At 60.1% G+C, this 25,042-nt stretch overlaps 1 protein-coding gene across 1 annotated transcript in view; it reads left to right on the plus strand.

Moving 5' to 3' along the window:
- Positions 1-25,042, plus strand: part of CASZ1 (castor zinc finger 1) — a 53,886-nt gene that overhangs the window by 5,956 nt on the left and 22,888 nt on the right. The window contains exon 3 of the mRNA XM_030878758.3: positions 22,435-22,911. Within this exon, the coding sequence (XP_030734618.3) occupies positions 22,435-22,911 (477 nt within the window). The remainder of the gene's footprint in view (positions 1-22,434; positions 22,912-25,042) is intronic.

Genomic DNA, 25,042 nt, shown 5'->3' on the forward strand with positions numbered 1-25,042 from the left:
GCAGAAATGAAGGCCGCCTGGTCCTTCCCAGGTTTCTGGGGTCTGTCTGGTGGAGGGAGACAGGTGCGTTTATCTGTCGCACCAGGTGGGCGTGCTGGGGCCGAGAGCCCAGGGAGCTTTGTGAAGGAGTGGCCTTTGAACTTGACAAAGGATGGGAGGTATTGGGACAGATAGAGATAGACAAACGATGTTTCCTTTATCACCCACACCTTCTAGACTTCCACCAGCCTCTTCTCTCTGCTGCCTTGTACTCCTCTCCCTCCTCCACCCCACAGCCCACCGCCCCCGGCTGCTTCCCATTGTGCAACCACAGTTTTCTGCCTCTTCTGGCCCAGGCCACCCAGCTCCCTAAAGCCAGACCCTCCTGCCTACCTTCTTGCCCCTCCCCCTTTGCCACCTCACACCCAGTTGGTACTGGGAAGAGACAAGAGATCAGAGGTTGGCTGGGGGCCTGCTGCTCTGAGCACCTGGTTATACCCATGCCATTGGTGTGTCAGGGCGGCACTCAGGCTTCTGTACCCTGACCCAAGAGACCAAGGCCGGGAGCCCTGCTCTCTTCTGCTACCGCTTTTTGTAATGGTGACCATATTAGAGTTAGCTCTGCGTTCACGTCTCCTCCGAGCGTGCGGTACAGGGCTGGTCTCGCGCCTTCCCACTGTGAGTGCTGGTGGAATTGATTGATTCATGGGCCTCTTCGCCAACTCCTCTCCAGCTTCTTAGTGAGGGCAGCAGGAGGCAGGCAGGAAACATTTGGTGATTCCCTTGGGACCTGGGCTTTTGCTCCTCGAGAGCTTTCTACGCCTGGTTTACAGGAAGGAGTGGGGCTGGGGTGAGGGATGACACGAAGGGGGAAAGTGGGCATAAGGATGAAGGTAGGCATGAGTGGTTGGTGGGGGCCCCATTAGCTGCTAACCATGACCAGGTTTGGGGGGGGGGTCTTGCCGTGAGGTCACACTTGCACATGCAGTCTGCTGCCCTGGAGGGGATGGGGGCAGTAGCCAGTGGGTGGTCCAGGACGTCACTGTATCTCCTCCCGTGCCCATCTCCCCGCAGCAGACCTCGCTATGGCATGCTCCTCCTTTCTAGGTCCTGCTCACACTCCCAGGACCCCTCCAGCCGGGTACCCGCAGTGCAGGGAGTAAGGCCAGAAGGAAGGGTGGCTCGTGCTGAGGCCTACCCCACGCTGCCAGGGCTTTGGGTCTCTGCCCCCTGGCGTGGTGTTTGGGCTGCTCCTGAGCGGGCTGTGGGGTCTGTCCTTAGAGCTTCCCACGGGCTGCCTCCTGGGGGCTCTTCTGGACTCGCTGTCCTGGCCAGTGCCAAGGGGCCAAGGCAGAAGTGACGAGGGCCCCCTTGTAGCCTTCTGACCGGAGGCTTGCTGAGCGCAGGTTGGTCCAGGATGTGGCTTCGGAGCCACACAGACACGTTGTGTGGCTCCAAAGACCAGGGATTCCCAGAGGAAAGCTTCCCGAGTTGGACCTTGACGTACGTTGGCCTTTTAGTATAGGGCTTTCTCCATGAACTAAGGGGCCCCTGGAGGCGGGGGGGGGGGGGGGGGGGAGGGGAATATGCTGCGTGAGAGCAGGAGATGCATCGGGTGGGGGACTCCAGCCCAGTGAGAGAGCAGGAGGCATCCAGGAAGCCAGCAGGGAGCGAATTCTAGATCTTTGTGTCATCAGGAAATGCATCTTCTCCTTGGCATCGCTCTTCCCTCCCTCGAGGCCTGTGCCTCCCTCCTTGCCACCCTTCAGCCAAAGAGCTCGAGGCCCAAGGCCAGCCGGGAGGGCTGCCTGGGAGATAGGGGAGCCTGGGGAGGGGTAGACCAGGTGTCCCACTGCCCAACAGGGGGCGCCCCACTGCATCTGCCCCGGTTCCAGGGACTGGGCCGTTGGTCCGGGGTCTGGTCCAAGCCTTCTGGCCAAGGGTGAGGAGAGGAGGAGCCTGCCCTCCCCACCCCCAGAGGTTCCTTGGCTGAGTTTGTTTTGCCAGGGTGACCTGTTTAATCATCTCATTTTCTGGTGCCCGTTTATTCCTTGTTTCCACGGTTACGGCCCCATTAAGGGGAGAAGCAATAAGGCAGTGAGTCAAACAGGTAATAAAAACATTAAAGCCCATGTGCACAGAGGAAGGGCGGGCGGGTGGGAAGGGGGCTCAGCGAGGTGAGACGGCCCAGGGAGAAGCAGAGGTAAGAGGCCGCCCGGCCTCGTCCTCCAGAGGCCACTGAGAGAGCTCCTGGCAGGAGGAAACAGAGGGCCGCTCCCCACGCCCCTGCCTCTGGGCTGCGCCCTTTGGGGGCCAAGACCCAGTACGAGCTTAGAGCCATCCCCAGCCCTTGGTCCCCTGGCAACAGGCTGTATGTTGGGAAGTAAAACAGGAAGGAGAAAAGTGAGAGCGACAAAAGCCTCCGCCAGGACTCTGGCCGGCTGGTTGTGTGACCTGTTCGCAGCCTCGCACTGTGCGGGTGGGGGATGATTTCTGACACTGTTTCCAGCTCTAGAACTTTTTTCTGCCAACTTTATCAGAAGGCATATTTGTGGTGAGTGCTGCTAACAGGGCCAGTCTGGTGAGTAAATATTCCTGGTGTGGACAGCCCTGTGACCTTGAGAGGGAAGAGCTTGGCAGGGGGGCCAAGGGCATGTAGGGCGAAGAGGCCAAGTGGTCCCAGGGCTGGGTTGGGGGCCTTCCGAGGACGGGTAAGGGGGCCACCGGGGTTAGGTTTGTCCCCAGCAGCACGGGGAGCGACACTTAGCTCAGGCTGAGCAGGGTGACTCTCCCATCGGGGCTGGGCCTGGAGCCCTTGGTGTTGCTCCCGGGGAGGACTGGCTGGCAGGTTCTCCTGTGGCTCCGTGAAGAGGCTGCCCTCTCCCCCTCCCTCTTGGAAGTGGAAGCTGAAAGGAAAGTCAGCCTCTGGCCCGGACCCTCTCAGCCCAGGGCCACGTGCCTTGGGAGCCTCCTGAGCGTCCCTGCCCTTGAGGTTGACAAGTGAGCAGACTGGGTCAGTGGGGCTGACCGGAGGGGAGAGGGAGAGGCTGGCCAGGAAAAGCGGGGTCAGGTAGGAGCAGCGGGGCGTTTAGGTACCTGAGCCACCTCCCCCGCCTGGTGGCTGAGAGGATGGCTCGGGGCCACCCTGTGGCCGGCGGGGACCGTCTTTCTTCTTCTCTCGGGTGTGTTGATCCTTTGCAAACTTGCAGAGGTCTGTGTATCCAGTTATTAATTTCAAAGTTGATTTCTGACTGGACAGGGAGAGAAGAAGGTCTGGGGAATGGGGGAAACCCTCTGGCTGGGAAGTGTGTCTTGGGAACAGGCCTAAATGAGTTAATATTCCGATCAAACAATTAAAAATAGAAAATGCTCCCACGGCACCAGCTGCCGAGGCTTTTCAGCGACTGTCACCAGTAGGTTCGTGGGGCAGGTGGTGCCAGAGAGGAGTGTTTTCACAAACAGCAAATATCAGAGATGACGGTGTGCCCCCCACTTCCCTCCCAGGACCCAGGACAGTTGTTTAGGGGCTCCCAGTTCTCCTTGAACTCCCCTCCGGGGCCGGGAGCCAGGGGTCTGTGCAGCTTCAGGGCTGCCCTTCTCCTCTCCAGGGCCCGGCCGCAGCGGTGAAGTCATCACCAGATGCCTGGGTAATTGCTTTAAGAATCTAACTTAAAATAAGATGAAAACTTATATTCCTGGGTAAGGAGTAATTTCCCATCGAATAGTAAATTAATGAAAGGATTATACCAGCGGGCCTGGCCGGGAGGCCGTGCTCATCTGATAAATCCAAGTGGCTTGGACAGAACAGTTCTGGCCCAGGGGGCTCCCCTGAACCTCAGGCCAGGCCCTGCTTCCTGGCTCCTCTGGGGCTCTGCCCTGGCCTGCTGAGCTGAGAGGACACGTTCCATGTATGCTCAGGGTCCCCTTCAATGCCGGGGACCAGCTTTTCAAATCCCCAAGGTGGGAGGGGCTCGAGTCTGACCTCCCACCCCACGTGGGCAGTGCACCCAGGAGGTGGAGCGCTTCTCTTGACACCCAAGAAGGAGGGGCTTCGGGAGCAGTTTCCAGCTGTCACTCCATGTGGTCAGCAATGTAGTGACTGCCCGCCCTGGTTTGCCCAGGACTGGAAAGACCCATGGCCCGTGAACCCCCTCAAGCCTGGAGGCAGAAGGATGGGCTTATTGATGCACCCCTCCCTCAGGGTCCTGGCGAGCCCGAGCACCTGAACTAGAATAGTCTCAGCCCAGGATAGGTTACTTAACCACTGGCACCACCGAAAACCGCCTGGCTCCGGCTCCGTGGGCTGCGTTCAGCCAGGTGCATGTGGACTCGAGCGGGTGTGCACACACACCTCCCCAGGCACGACAGGCCACTGCCTAAAAACCTCTGCTGGGCGTAGGAGAGGCCTTGCAGCTGAGGCCCCACTCCTCCCCACCCTGTTAACACTGAGCCCCCTCCCCCCGTAGTGGAAGGGGTGCAACGTGCAGAATCATGACGGCAGAAACCCCGTGAGTTCACCCAGTGCCCTCCTTCCAAGAGACTCCAGGCACACCACACCTACTATCCATTTCTTCTCATCAATTCCCTCGGAGAAAGACACAGGGAGTTGTCCCGTTTCACCAGTGGGGAAACAGGAGGCCCAGAGACACTTAGGGATTTGTTCCCAAATGCAGGGAGACAGACCCAGAGTAGGGCTTCCCCAAGGACCGTTCCAGTGGCAGCGTGGAGTGGAGGCCACTTTCAGCCCTGGTTATTGACTGTGCTGCCTGGCCCACATCCCCATCTCTGGGCTCCACCTATATCCCAGCTGTAACACGTGGACGCATCCCCGGGCCTTCCCTGCGAGGTAAAAGGCAATTGTTGATGCAAATGCATTTTGAACTTTTTGGAGGGCGCCTCCTCTAAAAGCGTTCATTATTGCCTACCTCCTGAGAAAGGGGTGCTCCCGTCTGTTTGCAGGGAAGTAGCAAAGGGGAGTTGAAAAACATTCTGACTTGTTTCTGTAGAAATGGGAATGAATGGACTGGACACAGCGTTCTTCAGGAAGAAAGTCTGAATGGACGGGCATTCTCCTGGGATGCATGTTTGTCAGATATGTTTCTGTGTAAGCATGGATTTTGTTGGAAGGAAAGATCGGGAGACCCTTGCAGCTCAGCTCACCACTGGCCCTCACTGCTTCTAGAAGTAACGGGGCTACCTCGGGAACTGTACAGGATCCACTTGCTGCTCTGCAGACAGCTAGCTGTCCCTGCATGGGGTTTGCGTCTGGGGGCTGTGTTGAGTTTGTGTAGGTGTCATCTGAGAGAGGACCAGCCCTTTGCCTGGTGTTAACCATACCATGCTTTCAGGGGTGGGGAACAGCCAGGTGTTCTTGGGAAGACACGTGCTGCTTGACTGGCCTATTCCACCCTCCCACCCCAGAGGGAGGAATTATGGGGCAGTAGGACTGAGAATTCCTAGTCTAAACAACCTAGCAAAGCGTGCTCCGAGAGAGAGCCAAGCCAGAACCACAGATGGTGTGATCCAGGGTTGTAACGGGAAGGACGGTGGCTTTGAATGTTAGATGTTATGTGACAGTTGCTGTCCAAGCAGACAGATCGGTGAATTCCAGGCTGCAGGGATTCTGAGCGGGCCCTCCTTTATTTATCTTCTCTTCCACCCGAGGTGGGGGGACAGGAGTGGATTAGACAGAAAGGACAGGCAGCCCTAGAAAGGCAGGTGGAAGGAGCACGAGAAAGGTAGTCAGCCTGGGAGCACCCTGGCTCTGGCCACTTGAAACATACCATCCCGGGCCAGAGGTCCTAGCCCCTTGCTAGGACCATATGGGTCCCTTTCCTTGGCCTGCCTGATAGGAAGGGTCACTTTGGGGCTCCTGGGAGACCTTCAGATGGATGGCAAATGGAGCTCCTCCCTTGAGACCCGGAGGCGGGACCAAGAAGGAGATGGGGATGTTTTCTGTTTCCGGGTCCCTTGGGGGCCCAGGGGCAGATTGAGACCAGGCTCCTTGCAGGGAAGGTGTTAACAAACAGCAGGTGATTAAACATGACAAGCGGTGACATTTCTGTGCAGGGTTCTCAGTCCCGGCAATGCCCAGAATGAAGCTATAAACCCTGACATTTTGTGTTATGCACTGAGAGGTTTTTAATAGACCTCACTCCCTCTTACCCAGTCAACTTCTCTTCCCCTCCCTCGCCTCCCCTCACTGTACCTGCTGCTCCCACAGAAACCTCCTGCCTCCCCATCCAGCCTGGCCTCCTGGAGCCTTCCTGGGCCCTCTGGCTCTGGGTGTCTCTGCAGGTCTCTGGCCTCTCTCTCCACTCGTCCTCAGGGCCCTTTCCCTGACTGCTGGGCTGGGCATTCACTGCCCTCCAAGTCTCTCCGTTTTCTTTGATCTTTCCTGTTGCCCCGTGCCCCCTCCCCCATCCTTCACTCCCTCACCTCCTTTTTTTGGGTCCTGATCTCACAGCCTCACCCTCTGCTGCGGCTGTCCCAGTTGTCTGCAATGGCAGGTGGCTATCCCCGTGCCCTCTGTGTGTTAACATTTTCAGACGGACTTGATAGTGGGGGGAAGGGAGATCGTGGGGCTTGGGATGGGACTTTTTCCCCCATCTTTTTTTCAATTTCCTTTTCTCCTTTTTTGGGACAGAGACAGGAGTAGCGGGAGAGAATTGCACTGTACTACAAACAGTTGCTGGATTTATTCAGCAAGGGCCTGGCCGGCAACAGTTGTTCCTCTCCCAGAGAAATGTGGGAACAACTGGGGCCTCTTTTGTTCTCCAGGCAGAGCCCTGCGAAGGGCATTTGGAGGTGAGCCTGAGGCTCAAGAGGGCCAAAGACCCAAGAGAAGGGGTTTCAGACTCAGTCCCACCCAGTCCTACCCTCGCAGATAGGAAAGGTCCTGGAGCTCCACAGGGCTTGGTAGAGAAGTCAGGCCACACCCCCAATCCCAGCTCTACCCCTTACGAACTTGAGAAGCACTTAGTTTTCTGTATCCGTTCAGTAAATATTTATTGGGTCAGGCGCTGTGCTAAAACAGTGGTCCCCTCCCGCAGATCTTGCCGTTTAGCTAAATAGAGGGGTCATTAACCAAGTTATATTACAGAAGTGCTATCTAAGGGAGCAGGGTGTGATGAGAGGGCAGAGGAAGGGGGCCCTGCAGTTTGCAGGGCTTCCCAGAAGAAGTAAAATTTCAACCGGGACCCCTGAGGGATGCATAGGAGGAGGGGTAGCCAGGCCCAAGTCGAAGGAGTGTTTCCTGAGTTGAAGGAGTGAGTGGGGCGAGAGGCAGGTGCTACCACGCCACAGGTGCTGGCTGGCAGGCCAGAGATGGGGGGGAACCTCACCACCCCACTGTGGCTGTGCCCCTTCGAGCTCTGGGCAGCTGACCCGGAACTTGCTCTGCCAGCCACCCTTCTACCAACTCGGCTGCCTGTGCCAGGCATGGTGCATCAGGGGCAGAGCCAGAAGTCAGCTCAGCTCTGCCCCAGGGGGAGGGAGAGTGACCAGGAAGTGTGTAAGTGCCCCCGAGGCCTGGGGCTGCTCCTGCCTTTCCTGGGCTCCCTAGCCTACTCTGCTGAGGACTCACGGAAGAGAGGGCAGGAGAGAGGATGCAGCCCTGCGTGGAGGGAAGAGTGGCTGGAGGAACAGGAGCCCAGCAGAGCCGCCCCCCTTTCCTTCTGCACCTGCTGGCCTCCCAGGCAGAGCCTGGGCCTGGACACCAGGAAGCCTTCCTGGAACTCACAGTTGGCCTCCCCTCTGTGCCCTCAGTGGCGTGGGGAATGCTTTGGAGCTGGTGTGTCTTCCCCATCAGAATCTGAGCTCCCTGATACCTGAAACCGTTCTCTCTGGATCCCTAGGGCCAGCGGGGATAGTGCCCATAAGGTACTTGGGATGTATTTGAGAAACTCAACTGACCCAGGAAGAGGAGGACTTGGGTTAAATAACCCTTAGGGCAAGATCCGTGAGGAGCCTGCAGACTGACCGTGGGTCCCTGGTGTCCAGGAAGACTGGCTCCAGGTTCAGGTCCAGGTTCAGCTACCTCACCCAAGCCCAGAATCCTTCAGCCATAGCGATGGGGCAGCCCTAAAGCCTGCTGCCTGGAAGGGCCTCACTGAGAGCTTCCAGAGTCAGACCCAGGACACCCCACCTCCATGCGGGTCCCCTGAGAGGGAGGACCAGGTTGGCTTCCTGTCCCCATAGAGGGTCTAGGGCAGGTTTCAGCCATAAATCCCCTTCCTCACCCCATCCCAGTCCTGCCTTCCTGCCAGACTTGGCCTGAGTCCCACATGCTACCCCTTGTCATCCAATTCCCAGCGTCCAGCCAGGATCCCGCGAAGGGCCCAGAGGCCCAGGCTCTCTTGGCCCTCAGCATCTCAGAGGGAGGGGGCGTGCCGAAAGGGGAGGCGAGGGGAATCCCAGAGCCTGGACTTGGCCCTCTGCCCCTGTAGATCCGGAGCCAGGTTTTACTGTAATCCTTACATCCTGTTGCAGATCCTTAATCAGCTGGAGCCCAGGTTGGGCTGGACCCTGTGGTGACACTCAGGGCTGTAGCCTGGAAAACCTGAAGTGGAGCTTCCGGAGTTGAGGTTGGGGGCTGTGAGGAGGAGGCGGAGGGAGAGAAGGGAGCTGGTGCAGGCACAGGATGTGGACAGAGCCCAGGCCTGCCACCCACCCGACCCAGGCTGGGGGTGGAGGAGCAGAGCAGCTGTTGCAGGCTGGGAACCGGGGATACGGGAGGATGAGCAGGGGCCCACATGGGGCCCCCTGGAGAACACGGGAGTCTGTGGGGGCCGCCATGTTGCCTGTTAGCACCATGGAGACAGCTGGCCCTGGAGTCGCTCTGATAGTGAGCAGGGCCTTAGCCAGGAAACAGCAGAGAGGTGACCCTGGATGATGTTGGTTCCAGGGGTCTTTACCTACTGGGCCTAAGTCCAAGGCTAGAAGTGGTCCTGCTCTGCTGGGAGCTCTGCCTCGTGAGGAGGGATGAGGCAGAGAGCCCAGGAGAACTGTCTGCCCTGGGTTGGGAGCAGCAGAGGCCCCTTAGCAGGGTAGCAGGATCCCAGGATCGTCCCTCCTTTTGCCAGGGGCAGCCCAACCCTGGCAGTCCAGCCCAGCTCTGCAGTCCCTGTATGAATCAGGGGAAGAGTTGGGGGCAGCGGGGGAGTGTACCCCTTCTAGACCTCACCCTCTTTCAGCCCAAGGAGCAAGGATGGAGGAGAATGAGGGGAAATGCACAGGCCAGAGATAGCCGTGGAGCGGAAGCCAGGAGTGGGCTGGCTGGCAGCGGGCGGGCACATGGGCATCTGTCCTGCCAGGGGCCCAGGCTGGCTATGCAGACAGCCTCTTTTCTATATGGAAATGAAGAATTTAGGCTAATGGAGCTCAACCATCTCTAATTTTGCGATGGCAGGAGGATTTTGATTGAAAGTAATTAAGCAAGCTAGCTGTAAAATTAATTAAAGCAAAAGGGGGGGATTTTTTATTGGATTGGATAGCGATATAGCGTCTGTCAGGCGGGGGACGGATGGGGGTGACCTGAATCCTCTGCCCTCCCCCCTCCCACTCGGGACGTTTATGTCACTTTAATCTCCTTACAGCGGCTGCTGTGCATTTGTTTGAAATAATCAAGGAAATATGGTCAGAAATTGTCAGCTTTCAGATCTAATTTACCTGACGGCCCCTGCGCGAGCCGGCATGGCCCAGGGAGTGAGTGTGCGTGAGCGGGTGGGAGAGCCCGCGTGGGCACAGAGGACACGGGGCTCTCCGGCCCCCTTCGCCCGGGCTCAGGCCCCCTCTGAGGGTGAGGGAAGGTGCTTCCTGGCCTGTGGGAAGCCCCGCCCTGGAATGGGCCCCGTCCCCCACCTACCTGCTGCCTCCCCCCTTGAGCCGTAGCCAGCTTTGGGTTTAGGGACTATAGGATCAGGGAGGTGACAGTAATTCCTTACTCCAGATGGCTGACAACTGCTAAACCCCTCCACCAGGGCCACAGTTTTAAAAATACTCCTAAATTAGGCCCCTCATGTCATCGTCATTGGCCTCAGCAAGGGGATTGTGGAGATGGGCTGTAGGGAGGGTGGGGTAGCAGTGTCATCCATGGCACCTCTCTGCCACCTGCTGCCATCCCCGCCTTCTTTCCTGGGGCTCCTGGAGGCTGTGCTTACCTGCCCGGGGCCTGCCTCTCCCAGGCCCTTCCTCTAATCCCAGAATAGCGCTTGCCCTGTCTTCCCTTCAGGGCACAGCTCCCAAGCTCTGGGGGTCTCAGTCCCTGAAAGAGGAAGCCCCTCCCGCCAGCACCGGAGCGCCCTCCATGTGCCCAGGCTCTCCCTCCCACATGGTCAGCCCCGCACGTGTCCTACTCATTTCCGGGGGTAAGCCAGGTCATAGAGCCAGATGCCACCTGTGCTTCCCTGGGAGAGTTGAGGAGCCTGAGTCCCAGGCCCTGCACCCTCGGGGTGCTGGTTCAGAACCATTTGGGGTCCTTGCCCAGGTGGGCAAATGTGGGGCTTGAGGCCTCGCCAGCAGGGAATCCATGGGGTGTTTGGGGCTGATGGGCCCTGGAGCGGCCTCCAAGGTCACAGAAAATTCCCTTTTAAGACACAGACGTGGAGCAATTTGATCTGCTGGTCATGACAGGGCCTAGGTCAGGAAATGGGCCTCTGGATTTGCTTGGTCCTGACGTGTGAGTGACCTGGGCTTTCAACAAGCCTCTCAACCTCTCGGGCCTCAAACCCCTTCCAGTTCTAAAGTTCTGTACGGATCTAGGACAGCCACCGCCCTGACAGCTGCCACCCGCAGGAGCTCCTTGTCCAGCCAGAGCTCCTTGCCGTGCCATGGGGGTAGGGGAGAAGTTGGGGGTTCTGGAAACAGCAGATTAGGATGAGCAACCTGCTCCCAGTTTGACCACCTTAGAGCATACCAGTTAGAAGGCCTCTGTCCCCACCTGCCCTCCTTGGGGCCCCGCCTTCCGCCAGTCCTTCTCCCAACCCCCAGCACACCTTCCCTGCCCACCCCCCCAACCTTGGGCGCCGTGTGGCTCAGTCAGCCTCCTCTGGCGAGGGCGTTGCAGCTCCTGTCGTTCTCCTTCGCAGCCTGGCTCCCGAGCAGAGCAGCTGGTGCCTGGGAAGCGTCGCCTGCCCCCTTCCTGAGCTCTCTCTGCCTGACCCTCTACCCTCCCCTCACCAAGGGTCCCTTATCTTGGGGCAGGGGGTGGAGCCCCAAAGAGCTCTGCCTGGAAAAGAGGGGAAGGAAAGCTGCTGGCTCTTCTCTACGTCTTTGAAGCAAAGTTTGTGACCAGATCCCAGGCCCTTGGGGTCTTGTGCTCCCCTGGCCGGCTGTGCCTGCAGGGGCCTTGCTGAGAGGTAGTGGCATGGGCGGGCACCATGGAGGCCCAGCCAAAGCGAGTTCCTGCCCTCTGTGCCCACCAGCTGCCCAGGAACCAAATCCTAGGAGACACAAGGTTAGAGAGAGCCTCTGGCCTCAGCCCAGCGTCTCACCTCCACGCGTGGCTTGCAGCTGCTCACGTCAGCCCCTGCAGCTGTGATGTGGAGGAAAGAGCAGGGGGACCTGTGCCAGGGATCTGGTGGGGCTGCTTGCCTGGGCCAGGGGCTGGCTTCTGGACTTGACACTGGGCCAGGCTGCCAACGGCAGGCACCAGGGTAGAGGGAGGCTACGGCAGAACTAGGATCCCCAGGCAGGCCCGGGCAGGTTGGCACTGAGAGAGCTGGGAGAAGGCCAAGAGGAAGGTGGAGGGCACCGGCATAGTCCTCGCGGTGTCCCTGTGTCACACCCTTTGCTCTGCCCTACTTGGGAGAACCTGAGTTGGGGATGCTATACTGAAAAAACACTTTTGGGAACTAATGTTCTGTGGTGAGGAGAGAACACTGATTTTACAGAGGCTCTCCTTGGAGAGGAAGGACAGGCGAGGGCAGCAAGGCTGGCCATGGCTTCTGGGTTGCAAGGTCAGAGGACGGCCCTGGGAGAGCACCCCACCAACGTAGCCTGACAGCTGGGGCCCAGGGAGTCTGGGAGAAGGAAGAAGTGAGAGGGCAGCTTGGGGAGCTGATAAGTCTAAGGCCAGCCCGGCGGTACCTTGGTGCCCATCACCTGGCTGGCGTGAGATAAAACACGTGCATTGTTTTGCCACTAAGCATTCCTGCTGTCCCTTCTTCTCTAGCCCCCAAGGCTTTGAGGGAAATGTACTGAGCGCACTGGCCTCGTCCAGGTGGAGCCCCTCCTTTCCCCGAGGCTCCTCCCTGCCTCCCCCTACCCCTCCCCACCCCCCCACACCCAGTCCAGGTGTCTGAGCCTCTGGGTAGAACTTGTGCAGGGGGCTTCCCTGGTGGCGCAGTGGTTGAGAGTCCGCCTGCCGATGCAGGGGACACGGGTTCGTGCCCCGGTCTGGGAGGATCCCACATGCCGCGGAGCGGCTGGGCCCGTGAGCCATGGCCGCTGAGCCTGCGCGTCCGGAGCCTGGGCTCCGCAACGGGAGAGGCCACAACAGTGAGAGGCCCACGTAACGCAAAAAAAAAAAAAAAAAAAAGAAAAAAAAAAGAACTTGTGCAGGGAGAACAGGAGAGGCAAAGGATGAGTGGCCTGGCCTGCTAGTTGCAGGGCATCCTGGCCTTAGGCCAGCCCCCCGGGCTCGGCTCCCTGTGGACCTTTGCAAAGGAGGACTCCACCAGTGGGACCCACCTTGGCCTAGTGAGCCGGGTGCTTCCCCCCTTCAGGTGGGGGCCAGCATTGGTTGGGCCATCTGCTCTCCCCCTCCCAGAGGATAGAGGGGCAGTCTTGTCCCCTGAGTCCCAACTCATGCTTATTAGTAGGGGCTAGTGGCTTGAGGAGAGTTCTCAGGGGTGTACACTGCACTGCCCCGGCCACGGGAGCAGGGAGAGGTACTTGCCCCACTGGGAGAGAAGCCCGGAGTGGCTGGCGTCCAGGCCCAGGAACCATTAACCACAGGGTCTAGTGATGCCCATGGTGCCTGGGTACCCAATGCCTCCCCCAGTCAGGTCCATGCCGGAGTTGGCTGGATGTGACCAGGGCACTGGGCTCCCAGAAAGTGCCTGGGGCCAAGCTAGACACTGGCATCGCAGAGCCTCCGCAACCTGGCTCGGCGGGCTTCCTGCCAGTGTCAGACCTCCTCTCCTGCTTCCACCGTGCCCACCCTGCTACCCCGGATCCCAGTGGGGCTGGTGGCCCCGTACAGACTCCAGCAGGGCTTCCCGGACCTCATCCCCTCCTTCCCGTCTGCCCTCTGTTTCTCACCCTCTAGGCCTGGAGTCTCCCCGACCCAACGCTGGCCCGGTCCTCCGTGCCCCCTGGCTTCTCAGTCGCATTTTGCTGCCAGCGCAGGGCACTGAAAAACTGCTGGCACTGCCAAAAACCCTGTGTGCGCTATGACTCCCCAAACATCCCTTTATTTTTATTGTTCTGTTAATTACTGTTTAAACTTTAATAAGTCACTTCGTCAGGAGGGGGGACCTGCCGTGAGCTTTTCTGTGCAAACACGGGCCCGAGAGTGACTCGGGTGTAATATAACCCTTTATGCGATGTGGGAATGTTTAGATTGTAACAGAAACTTGTTATTTTAATGACAGGTGGGGGGGGGGGCTGCGCACTAAAGAGGAGGAGGGTGGGCGCAGCTCTGTTCCGCTTGCGTCCCACGAGGGCTAGGGGTGGCCTGGCCTTACCTGGGTGCTCCCGTGCTGCTGCCGTTGAGCGTCTAGGACACCTGGGCTGCCCACATTCAGGCTCGGGGAGAGGCTCCAGGGTGGCTCCAGGGTGAGAGAGGCTCGGGGGCTCCAGGGTGGGAGGGCCCAAGGAGAAAGTAGGGCTTTGTGGCAGGTGGGGAAGCAGGAGGATGCTGAGGGTCCCCAGACCCCTGGACGAAGGCAGGGCCGTGCAGGGCTGGACCAGCGCTTCCTGCTACCGAGGCGGGGACCCTGTCCACAGTCCCCATCCAGTATGGTGGCAGGCACCATGCTGCACGGCTCTGGGCCAGACATGTCACCCCGTGTCCTCCTTTCAACAGCCCTGCATCTCAGGTGAGCACACCGATGTCCGGGGCAGGGATGTGACTGGCTTAAAGTGGGAGGCTTTTTAGAGGGCGGCCAAGTTCCTAATGTCAGTTTGTCTTATTTGGAAGCTGCCAAAGTCCAGCCGCCCAGGCGTGGCCTCAGCGGGCCGGGCGCTGTCCCGCAGTGGCAGCGAAGGGCCCACCTGGACCATCCCCCTCAGCCCTGGGACAGGGCTCACCCCTCAGGCCCCTCCACCTACCCCCCCAGCCCTCTCAGGAGGAGGGTGTACGAGGTGAAGGGGACATGGAAATAAGGATTGTCCCCAAGTCTGGGCACAGACCCTCTTCCTCACAAGGGCTTGGCTCCGTCTCAGGGCGGTAGGGGCTCGAGTCCAGGGTTGGGGTGATGGTGGCCAGGCCACCCCCTCTCGCTCTGGTGCTCCCGATCCTTTACACCCAGAGGCACTCCTGCCCCAGACCCACTTGCAAGGCAGGTGACCCCTGGAGAGGGAGCCTTTCCCCAGCACCTGTGGGTCTCCTGCACGGACCCCAGGCCATCTGGGCCCAGTTTCCTACTTCATCTTCATTTGGTCCCTCTGTCTGACCATCCATCCACAGAGCTGAGCTTCTGCTCCGCGAGAGCACTGGGTGGCAGAAATGACTAGTCCTGTGCTTGCCCTCAAGGGCCCACGCCTGTCTGGGGTTAGCGAAGGGGTGTCAGGGGAGAGCACGACCCAGGGGGCCTGGCCCCTGCCCAAGGCCGGGTGCTCCCAGGGCTCCGTCTGGTCCCTCCTCTCCCTCTTTGGCTGCATCCCACGAGGGCCCCTCCGCGCCTCCTTCCGGGCAGGGCCAGAGGTTCAGGGTCCCGCTCCCTCACGCTGGAGACGGCAGCAACCCCCCAGATGGCAGCGGCAGCGTGGGCCACGAATCGCTGAGGTTTTCCTTTTCCGAGCAGCGCGTTTCCCTAAATTGTCTTTGACTGCGTGCATGGGTAATGAAAGTTTATGCCCTTGTTAGAAGGACAGGCGGCCAGTTCCAGTTAGAACTGGGGCTCTCTGCCGGCCAGCCTCCCCTCCAGCCCCCTCCCCCGAAGGAGAGAGAGCGCGAGCACAAGTGTGCGTGCGCGCACACCCCCCTCCCTGGTGGATAAGAAGGCTGTTAGGGGATGGGAGAGGGGACGGGGGAAAAAAGAAAAAAAATTTTCCGTATTTGTGTAAGTTGCTTTAAAAGCATTTTATCATGTCATAAAAAAGGGAAAGTACTCTCAGAAATTGATCCTCTCCGCCAGCCCATTGGACAGAAGGACGTTGGGATGTTAATGGCCATCCTGCTCCAGGGTGGCTTATTAAAAAATTTATACATAAATGCTTAAAATTGCATAAATTATTTAAAAAAAAACCAACAAAGTGAGCAATCTGAATTCCCTCTTTTCCTCCCCTTCGCTCGGTCTCCCTGCTGTGTCCCCCCTTTTCCAGCCCCTCATTGCGGACCTCTCGGTCCCGCGCCCCATCCGCTCCCCAGGGTGTCCCCCCTTTCCTCCGCTTCCCACTACACCCCCAACACCGTCCGCCCTGCCCTCTTCCGGGGTTTCCCTGCCTCACCCACAAATTAGTGAAACAGCCAGCCCACCACCGAACACTCACATGCACACGCACTAATAAAAGCACCACTAATAATGGCCCAAATCGCGGAATTAAATATTAAGGCCAGAGGAGGCGGACGTGGAGCGGAGCTGCCGCCACCGTAGCCGAACTTGGAGCTGATGAGTGTGTCTCTCGCAGGCGTGGAATGTCACCCACACATCCTGGAGACTGGAGTGGGGAGTTTTATGATGGTTTTTCATTGATTTGTTTCCCCAGCGCAGCTGCCGACCTCTATTGAGGGACAAACATAATCAGCACTGACGCAAATTAGATGGTTATTCGTTTTGAAAATTGACAGAAAAACAATAAAAAAGATGAAATGCTCCCAAATCAATAGATATAATGAAATTCAAATAATCCGAGAGATGAGGTCTCCATGGCAACTGATAATGTGGAAAAGAAAACAATTTAATAAAGGACAGACACACTTTGAAAACAGATTGGGCCCAGGGAGGGGGGCGGGCTGGCGGGCGGAGGGCTGGAGCGCGGCTGGCGAGTGAAGGATCACTGTCCGTCCCAAGGACACCCGCCATAATTAAGCGAGGCTTTCGGCCCCAGAAAGTGCAGATTCAGGTTTTAATACACAAAATTATTTCAGGAGCAGTGAATCGGAAAGTCGTTTGTAATGACCTTCCTGAGAGGCCCGGGCGCAGGGCATGTTGGAGGCTGGGCGGCCGGCCGGCTGAGTTATGGCATATTTGTGTTTTTATAGTGCGGAGGGGAGGGGGTGGGGGGAGGGGGGGAGAAGGTTAAACAGTATTTACAGCTCAGTTGTTTTCAGAGAGGAAAGAGAAATAGAGTTCATGGGGAGATGCAGTGGGCAGGCGGGCGGGTGAGCCGGGGAGGCCTCGGGGCGAGGCAGGAGAGGAGGTGGGCCTGGGCAGGTCTGCCACCCTCGGGCTGCCTGGCCTGGCCTTGGGGACCCCCAGGGGGATGCCAGGAGAGGCCGAGGGGCACCCAGGAGTGGCCTTTCCACCCCAGTTCCTAGTGGGGCCTTCTAGGACCAGGGCCTCTCTGGGGACGGGGTGAGAGCCTGTGTCCAAGCTCTGTGTGTATCCAGCCACACCCACTCGAAGAGAAGGTGAGGCATTCCTGAGGCCGCTGCGGAAAGGTCGCCTTGCCTGGGCACCTCCAGGGCTCTGCACAGCAGCCGGTTGCTCCTCTGGACGGCGCTGCCCTACTGGAGTCCTGTGCTGTGTGTCTGGGGTGTGCCCAGCCTTGGGCACGGCGGGCGAGGACCTGTCAGCGGCCTGCAGCTGACAGCCTCCCTGCCCCGTCCTTGGGCTCCACCTCCCTGCCCCCGGCGCACAGAAGGGGAAAGCCTGGTCCCTTGGGGTTTGGCAGAGACAGGGGCCACAGAAGGGGAGGGGACCCTGCAGAGCCCCCTTGCCGCCCTCCAGAGCTGCTTGCCTGGGCAGGGCAGCTCAGGCACGGAGAGCCCGGCCCCGGGGGTTCACCCCTCCCTCAGGCTGTGTCCCCTTCAGGCTGCAGGAGCCACATTTGTGCGTTGTTATCATGACACACACAGCACAGCCAGTTTCCGGGCCGCTCTTCGTGTGCACGTGTGAGTATAATATGATCATACAAATACAGAGACGCCTGAGCGTGTGTGCGTGCGCACGGTCTGTGTGTGCGTGTGCGTGCGTGTGTGTGTCTTAAATCTCCCCGGGGCGGTAACTCTTCTTTTCTCCCCTTCCTGTTTGGCTGTGACCTGGGGGAGATTGATGGCCAGCCTGTGCGGTGGATGCTAACAGTTCTTCTGATTTATAGAGTTACTTACGCTAAGTGAGGCCACTTAGACGCGTCTGGATAGTAAACCTTTTAACTGGACTAAAAAATCATAATAAATAAATAAACAAAGTGGGGCGAGGAGGGCCCCCAGCGGCTGGGCCCCCCACTTCCCGACTTGGAGCTGTTGGGGACCAGGGGACCCAGCTGAGAGCCCTGAGGGGCAGTGGCCACTCCTCCCACCTGCAAAAACCAGGCATGGGATTGGGCCCAAGAGGCAAGGACACCCTTCTCCTCGGGGACAGGTCCTGGCTGGGGAGATGGGGTGGGAGCTGTTAAGATGGAGATGGGCTGTGTGGAGGGGGAGGGGGAGGGAGGCCCTGAGGGAGCTCGTGGGGAGCAGGGCCGGAGCAGATGTCTCTAGGAACCCTTCCTTGCTTCCCAGACTCGCTGCTCCCGTGGCACCGAGGCTTTTCACCACGGTGATCACGCTTGTAATGACTTGAACGTCTGCCCCCTCGTCTAAACTGAACAGTCCGTCATGGCAGGAACCGGGACAGTCCGCCTGCTCATTTCATATCCTCAGGATTCAGCCCAGAGCCTGAACATAGGCGCAGCACCCCAGCACTGGGGCTTGTGGCCTGTCAGGTTCAAGTTCTTAGGGGCTGCAGGGAAGCTCCAACATTGCTGCCACCCTCACTGGGAGGCTGTGGGAGGTATGTGTGGGGTCTCAGATGGTGAGACATCGGAGCCCAGCGGGAGTCCGGCTCTGGCACACCCTCTGGGTGACCGTGACAGTTGACAACCTCTGTGATCTCTGCTTTCTCACCCGGAAACAGGGATAGGACAGCGGCCGTACGGGGATGCTGGGGGACCACTGAGGCGATGCTCTGAGTTGCCCAGCACTGGGCAACTTTAAACAGCTGGCTCAGAGGGTGCCAGCTGCCATGTTGCTCTAGGCAGTGTGGGCCAGGGCGGCCACCAGAGTGACCCAGCGGTGCCCACGGCCCCCGAGCCGCCTGGCAGCAGGCAGGAGGGCCCAGACCACCCCAACCCGAGGGGACGGGTGCCTGGCCCCTGCCTCACCACTTCTTGATATACAGCGGGCATTAGGCTGCCCAAAGGGGACACTGCATCCTTAGGAAGGAATATGTCCTCATTTTTCTTAAACACCGTTTCCACTGAGTGAAATGTTTAGAAGGGACACGCAGGGAGAACTTTATTTCCTACCAGGGAGTTCAGAGCCACCAGGCAGAGCCCATAAAGCACCCGGAGCCTGGTAGCTGACAGTCCGCCCGGCCCCAAAACACATTACTCACTGGTGGGGAGGGGCTGCCAGGCCTGCCCAGCCCCTGGGGACTAACCCCCACCCCCAAGGCAGGACAAGTGACTCTGAGGTACCCAGCCGTGGGCAGTGGGCACTGGAGCCTCTGGTCCCCTTGAGCCTGGGCTGCCCAGGGCAGGGGAGGACCTGGCCCTGACCAGGCGAGGAAGTGGCCGTTCCAGCCACCCCCGTAGTCCCCAGGGATCAGGGATGAGGGGCCCAGGTGCAGCTACAGGAGCCCCCCCCCCCCACTCCCTCGGAACTGGCAGGAGCCCCGGCCTTCCCCAGCCTTTGGAGGGAGTGATGAGATTCCTGCCATAGCGGGCCCTTCTCCCGAGGCCCTCCCTTCATTCGATTTCTGAAGCTGGCTGATTTACATATTTATAAATATCAGTAAATTATTTATTGTAGCAATCTGCTGCACCATTTTACCCATCGCAGTTAACACTTTAGGGGGCTACGTGTTATGGGAACCGGGAGTGAGGGTGAGGAGGAGGTGGGCAGGGAGGCCTGGGACTTCCTGGAGCCTTTGTGGGGACATGGTGGCGGCCCCGCACCTTGCTGAGCCCTGACCTTCATGAGCTCGGGCTCTGGAGTGTCTTCACGGCTCCAGGATCAGTCTCCTCCTCTGTCAAATGGGACGACGACAGTACCTGCCTCACGGGATCATAGTGAGAGGTCGTGAGCTAGCGTCCAACAGGTGCAGGGACAGTCCAGTTCTCGCCCCTCCCTTTCTCCACTCTGAGCAGGACCCACTCAGCTTGGAGACAGAGCTGCCTGCCTGCTGGGGGCTTGTTGCGTTTGGAGCCCTGGGAGGGGAGGCTCAGACTGTGGGAGCCGGCGAGGGGCCATTTGTTGCTGAGTAGGCAGCCTGCCCGCGGCCCAGCCCTCCAGCCTCTCCTGTCCACTCCGCCTCTTCTGGGCCAGGTGTGGTTTCCTGGTCTAGGGATCTCGTGCCCAGATGTGGCACCGCACTTGCCTGTTTGTCCCCTCCCAGGGCTCAGCTGCCTTTCCCCAGGTCCTTGACTGTCAGGCCCTGTGCTTGGCCCAGACAAGCACCCTCTCTCATCTTACAGTCCTGCAGCCCTTTTCACGGGGAGAAAGCTCGACCAGGGCCCAGGGCTAGCGAGGGGCCGGAGCCAGGCCGTGAACTCACGACTGTCTGACCCCAAAAGCCAGGCCATACCGTGGTGCTGTGCCACCTCCCAGGGCTTGCCCTGGCCCAGCCGGCATCACTGGAGCCCAAGGCAGGAGGCTGGGGGAGCCCTGGGCTGGCTGCCTGCGTGCAGATACTGACCCACTCCTCTCCCCAGGCCTGGCTGGGATCCCTGCAGCCGCCCCGCCCCTCGCCTCCTCTCTGGAGCCCGGCCCTGGGTGAGCAGTACGGCAGCCCCCGCGCCTTCCCACCCTCCGGCCCAAGCCTGCCTCCTGGGCAGTATTGTTCCCAGAGGAAGTGTCCAGTGTAAATAGAGCAGCGGGCAGGCTGGTGGCGGGAAGGAGATGAAAGGGGCAGTGACAGGGCCGGGGACGGATGGCTTCCTCCCATTGAGGCCTGGCCACGGCGTTTATATTTTAGGGAAGAAAGTCAAGGGAATGTTTACATGGACGGGAGCCTGGGGTCAGACCACGAGGGGGGTAGTCTGCAGGTCCCAGGGCCCTGATGGAGGGGGAGGGGAGAAGGCCCCACAGGGTGGGCCGGAAGACGGGCGGGCAGGCACCTTGGACCTCAGCTCTTACACACACACCCCAGCTCGCAGCCCCAGACTCACACGCATCTGCACTTTGGAGTAAGGCCTGCCTCTGCCTCCTGCCCTGCACCCCAGGCCCACACCCCTTCTCCACCGCCACCCCTGGGACCAGCAGTAGAGTCAGAGGGAGGGCAACATCTGGAAGGCAGGTGGGCTGGGGCAGAGCAGCAGCTGGAGGGCAGGTGTAGGGGGCATGGGCGGAGCAAAGGGGCCTGCGGGCGGGGGGTGGGCCCTGGGTGCACAGCTGCATCGCAGCTGGCGGGGGCCCGTGAGGGACTGAGGCAGGCACACAGCCGAGATCAGGAGCGGGTGGGCGGGGCTGGGTGGGCCCAAGTGCCAGGAGGCTCCAGGATGGGTGGGGGCCCAGGGAGGGGGTGTCACCAGCAGCAAGTGCAGCCCTGGGAGCTTCTGCTTCCCTCTTCCTTGGGATAAATATTTATAGATTCATTTGCCGTCTGCCATACACACTTGGCTACTTACCGCCCGGTAAAAATAGAGCAGGCTCCCCACTCCCACCCTTCCCTTCTCCACCAGGGCCGGGGACAAAGGGGGCCAGGTGAGGCCAGCTCCCCATAGGCCTGCTGGAGGAAACTCGGTGTCACGGAGCCTGGCGGCTGGCCCTGAGGCCGGGTGGGATGGCACGATGAGGGGCCCCATCGCTGAGCTTTGAGAAGGAACCCATGATGATGCTTGGAGTTTTGGGTGTGGGCAGCACAGACTTGGAAATGCGGACACACGTGGGTAGCGTGGGCATCCAGCTAGGGGTGAGGGTGGGGCCCGGCAGAGCCAGGGCTGCAGGACTGGGGGGGCTGGGCTGGGCTGGGCTGGGATCCCTGGGCAGTTGGCTTCGAGTCGAGGGTCTGGGGCAGCTGGGCATCGTCCGTATCGGGGGGCAGCCATCTGTGTGTACAAGCCAAGTCTGCTTGTAGATGAGGTCCTGGCACAGGCGTGGCCATCCCCGTCTGAGTAAGCCTCTCAGTGCGTTCCAGGCGTGTGGCTTTTTAGGGTCTCGATCCGTTATAGTGACGCCCCTTCTGACCATGGATCTGGGAGCAGAGTCCCCTTGCTTAGCCTTCTGACCTGTGTGGAGACTCGGCCATGCCCACCCTCTATTGAGGGCCGCACGGAGGAGCCCTGCCTTGGGAGCATTCAGTGGGGCTCCCTGTGCACAGAGGGGGTGTAAGCCATGACTGTCTGCCATGGCCGCCGCCCGCCCCTGGGACCCCCTCGGGGTCTGGCGCACAGTAGGAGCTCACTGCGTGGATGAGTGGACAGACAGGGTACACAAATAAACAGGTGGAGGTGTGTCCACTTCTGTTGGCCTTTGTGGCGGGTCCCAGGCTGTATGGTTAGCGGTCTTGCCATTTACCCACCAGGACCCTGGGCGCCCCCGCTCAGCAGCCGTGAGGGAGGTGGCTAGCGCTGGGGCAGCCTAGTTAACAGTTCCCGGCCAGTTGCGTCGGGCTGTCGTGTTGAGGGATTAGGACCCGTAACTGCAGCCTCCTCTGGGCTTCCTGCTGGGCTTCTGAGGAATCCCAGCCTGTCCCAGCTTCTCAGGGCTGGAAAGTGGGCCTCGTGGGACCAGCCAGGCCTTCCAGGGCAGCAGGAGCTGGCCGAGGCAGAGAAGGCGGAGCCAGGTCCCGTGGCATGTCTGTCCTGCCTCCTGGGGCCAAACAAGGGGAGGAAATGCTTCCAGAAGCCAGGTGCTGGGAAGAAGACTGCCCCTTGCATTTAAAGAGTCATTCGTTCATTCATTCGTTTGCTCGTTTACAGAATATTCCTGAACCCCCTAGTATGCGCCAGGCTCTGAGGATAGAGCTCACGGTCTGGTGAGGGGACAAACACACCCTGGCCTTGGGACGGGGCGGTGGAACTGTCACTGGGGAGAGAGAGACCTCTGGCTTGGGGGATGTGGGGGCAGGGCGTCCGCCCCGGCTGTCGAGGTGGGTGGCCGGGCCTGGCACACACGCCTCTGACCCTTCTCCTCCATCCCTGCAGCTGAAGGCACCCGGTGCCCCGACCCGCCTGCAGGCAAGCCCGCGATGGCGGCCAAACGCAAAGGCGGCCTGAAGCTCAACGCCATCTGCGCCAAGCTGAGCCGCCAGGTGGTGGTGGAGAAGGGAGCGGAGGCCGAGGACAGCCCACTGCGGCCCCGGGACAAAGTGCGCAGTGGCCCTGAGGCGGGGGTGGCCCGGGCCCCCCGCAGCGAAGAGGACAAGAGGCGGGCGGTGATCGAGAAGTGGGTGAACGGGGAATACAGCGAGGAGCCGGCACCCACGCCCGTGCTGGGGCGGACTGCCCGGGAGGGTCTGGAGCTGCCACCCGAGGGCGTCTACATGGTGCAGCCCCAGGGCTGCAGCGACGAGGAAGACCACGGCGAGGAGCCCCCCAAGGATGGCGGCGTCGTGGAGGAGAAGGACTCGGACGGGGCAGCCTCCAAGGATGATAGTGGCCCCAGTGCCAAGCAGGCTTCAGGTGGGTGTCTAAGCCCCGGACGGGACATAACCCCACGAGGAGGGCGGCCCGGCGGGGAAGGAGTGGTGTGTGTGTCCACAGAGCGTGCCCTCTTCCCTCGGGGGCAGCAGGGGTGAGGAGGGAAAGGCCTGAGAAGGCAGCTTCCCAGACGTGTGAGCCGGGCTGGGGTGGGCTGCCGAACACACAGTGGGTCTTCAGGAAGCAGTGGATGGACGGATGGACTGGTGGACAGGCTGACGGATGGATGGAGGGACGGATGGACGGACGGCGTGTGGGTAGACGACTGTCCACACGCACCTGCGTAGGGAGGAGCCTACTGGGGGGCGCAGTACCTGGACATGCATGTGGGGAGCGACACCCAGCCGGCACATCCCGTTACACCCACCTGCCCCAGGCGCGGTCCCCTGGCTGACGTCTCTCCCACGAGATGGCTAAGAGCTGGCCTTTCTGGTGTCTGCTTGGCCTTAGATGAGGAGCTCCTTCTGCTCTGGGGAGGGAGGGTGTCTCCGCTAGGACGGGAACTCTGGGCCTGGGGTCTTTTTTCAGCTCCCCAGCCTCATTCCCAGGCTGTGCCTGTGTCCCGAGCCTTCCCTGCCCGCTTCCCGATCCCCTTGCCCTGAAGCGAGGGGCGCATCTCCTCCCCACGCGGGGAGCCCTGCGCAGCCACATAATTATGCATATAAGATATAAACAGAGCTGTTTAATTATCCTTCGCCACATCAGTGACAGAGTAATTAACAAACATTGCAAGATCAATGAGGAAAAGTGTGACCTTCAGTTTCCTCTGATAGGAAAAGCCCTTGTCGTTCCCAGACGCAAGGTGATTGCGCTGGGCCTGAGGAGAGGGGAGGGACAGGGACAAGGGCCACTGTCCCTTCAGCGCCCCAGCACCTCCCGGGGGAGCAGAGAGCTAGGATGGCAGGAGGCAGGGCTAGAACTGCCAGTGGCCTCGTGGCTGCAGGCCTCGCCCCTCGGGTTTGAGGCCCAGTGGGACTGCAGGGTGACACCCAGGGCGGCCTGCTCAGCCCGGGCACTGGAGCCAGGCAGCCGGAGCCCAGGCTGCCCACCATGGGCTTGGGAATGCAGGCCTCTGGGCTGCCCCTGGGACCCCTGCCTGGCCCGCTCCCTGCTCTAAGCCGCCTGCCCTTCAGAGCCTTCTGTTCCTCTGCCATATATAGTGAGGGCTCAGCTGCCTCCAGCTATTTTTAGCCCCTTTCCCTGGTCCCTGAGCCACTGAATCGAGCAGCCAGGGCCCACTCCTCCCAGGCTGGGTCCCCAGCCCCAAGTAGCTTGAGGTCAGGACAGCAGCCCACCGGCCACCCCGCCCAGAGGAGCAGCTGTCCGTCGGTTCCTTGAGCCGCTCTGCCCACCTTGTGTGCCAGGCGCTGCCCGTGACTGTCCTGTCTCCGCACCTGGCGCGTCCCGGTCCCCGCAGGACTACCCTCCTGCCCGTCCTCCCAGGAGCTCAGAGGCTCTTTCTACATGCTGCTAGCTTCTCTCTTGTGCCAGAGCCCAGCCCCGCTCTCAGAGCACTTCCAGGTGTGGTTGGGAGGAAAGCCCTCCTCGGCTGCCCTGCTGGGTCCTGGTCCTCCCACCCCTGCTTCGGCCACGCCTTCCCCTGGCCGTGCTTTTAGGACCCCCAGCCTGGGGTCCTGCCGCTCTGTGTGCCCGGGTGTGCAGGCTCAGACATGAGTGGAGAGAACACGCATGTGCCCTGGGGCCCAGGTGAGTCCCACCCACCTGTGTGCACCCACTTCTGATTCAGGGGGTAGCACATAGTCGGTGTTCAGCGAGTGTTCTGTGCAGGAATGCTTGTGCTGGGGAGTCGCAGGCCTATTGTGGAGGAAGGTTGTGTGTGGAAGGAGTTTGTCTCCAGTGAACAGCGCCAGGCAGAACAGGGTCGTCTTGCCCCTGCCATCCTGAGACTCCTCTTGGGGAGCTGACTGTGGAGTTCGGAGTGGTTTGTGTGCACGTGTGTGTGTGTGGGCGGGGAAGGTCGCTAGGGCTGCGAGCTTGAGTGTGCACGCGTGCGTGCATGTCCCTGTGGGGAGGTTGCTTCGGGGGATTCTCCGTGTGCCCCACTGTGGGCACAATGGGGCGATAGATGGGCCAGACTCAGCCACTGCCTCTA

This window comes from Globicephala melas, chromosome 1 (genome assembly GCF_963455315.2).
Source record: "Globicephala melas chromosome 1, mGloMel1.2, whole genome shotgun sequence".
NCBI classification, from domain to species: domain Eukaryota; kingdom Metazoa; phylum Chordata; class Mammalia; order Artiodactyla; family Delphinidae; genus Globicephala; species Globicephala melas.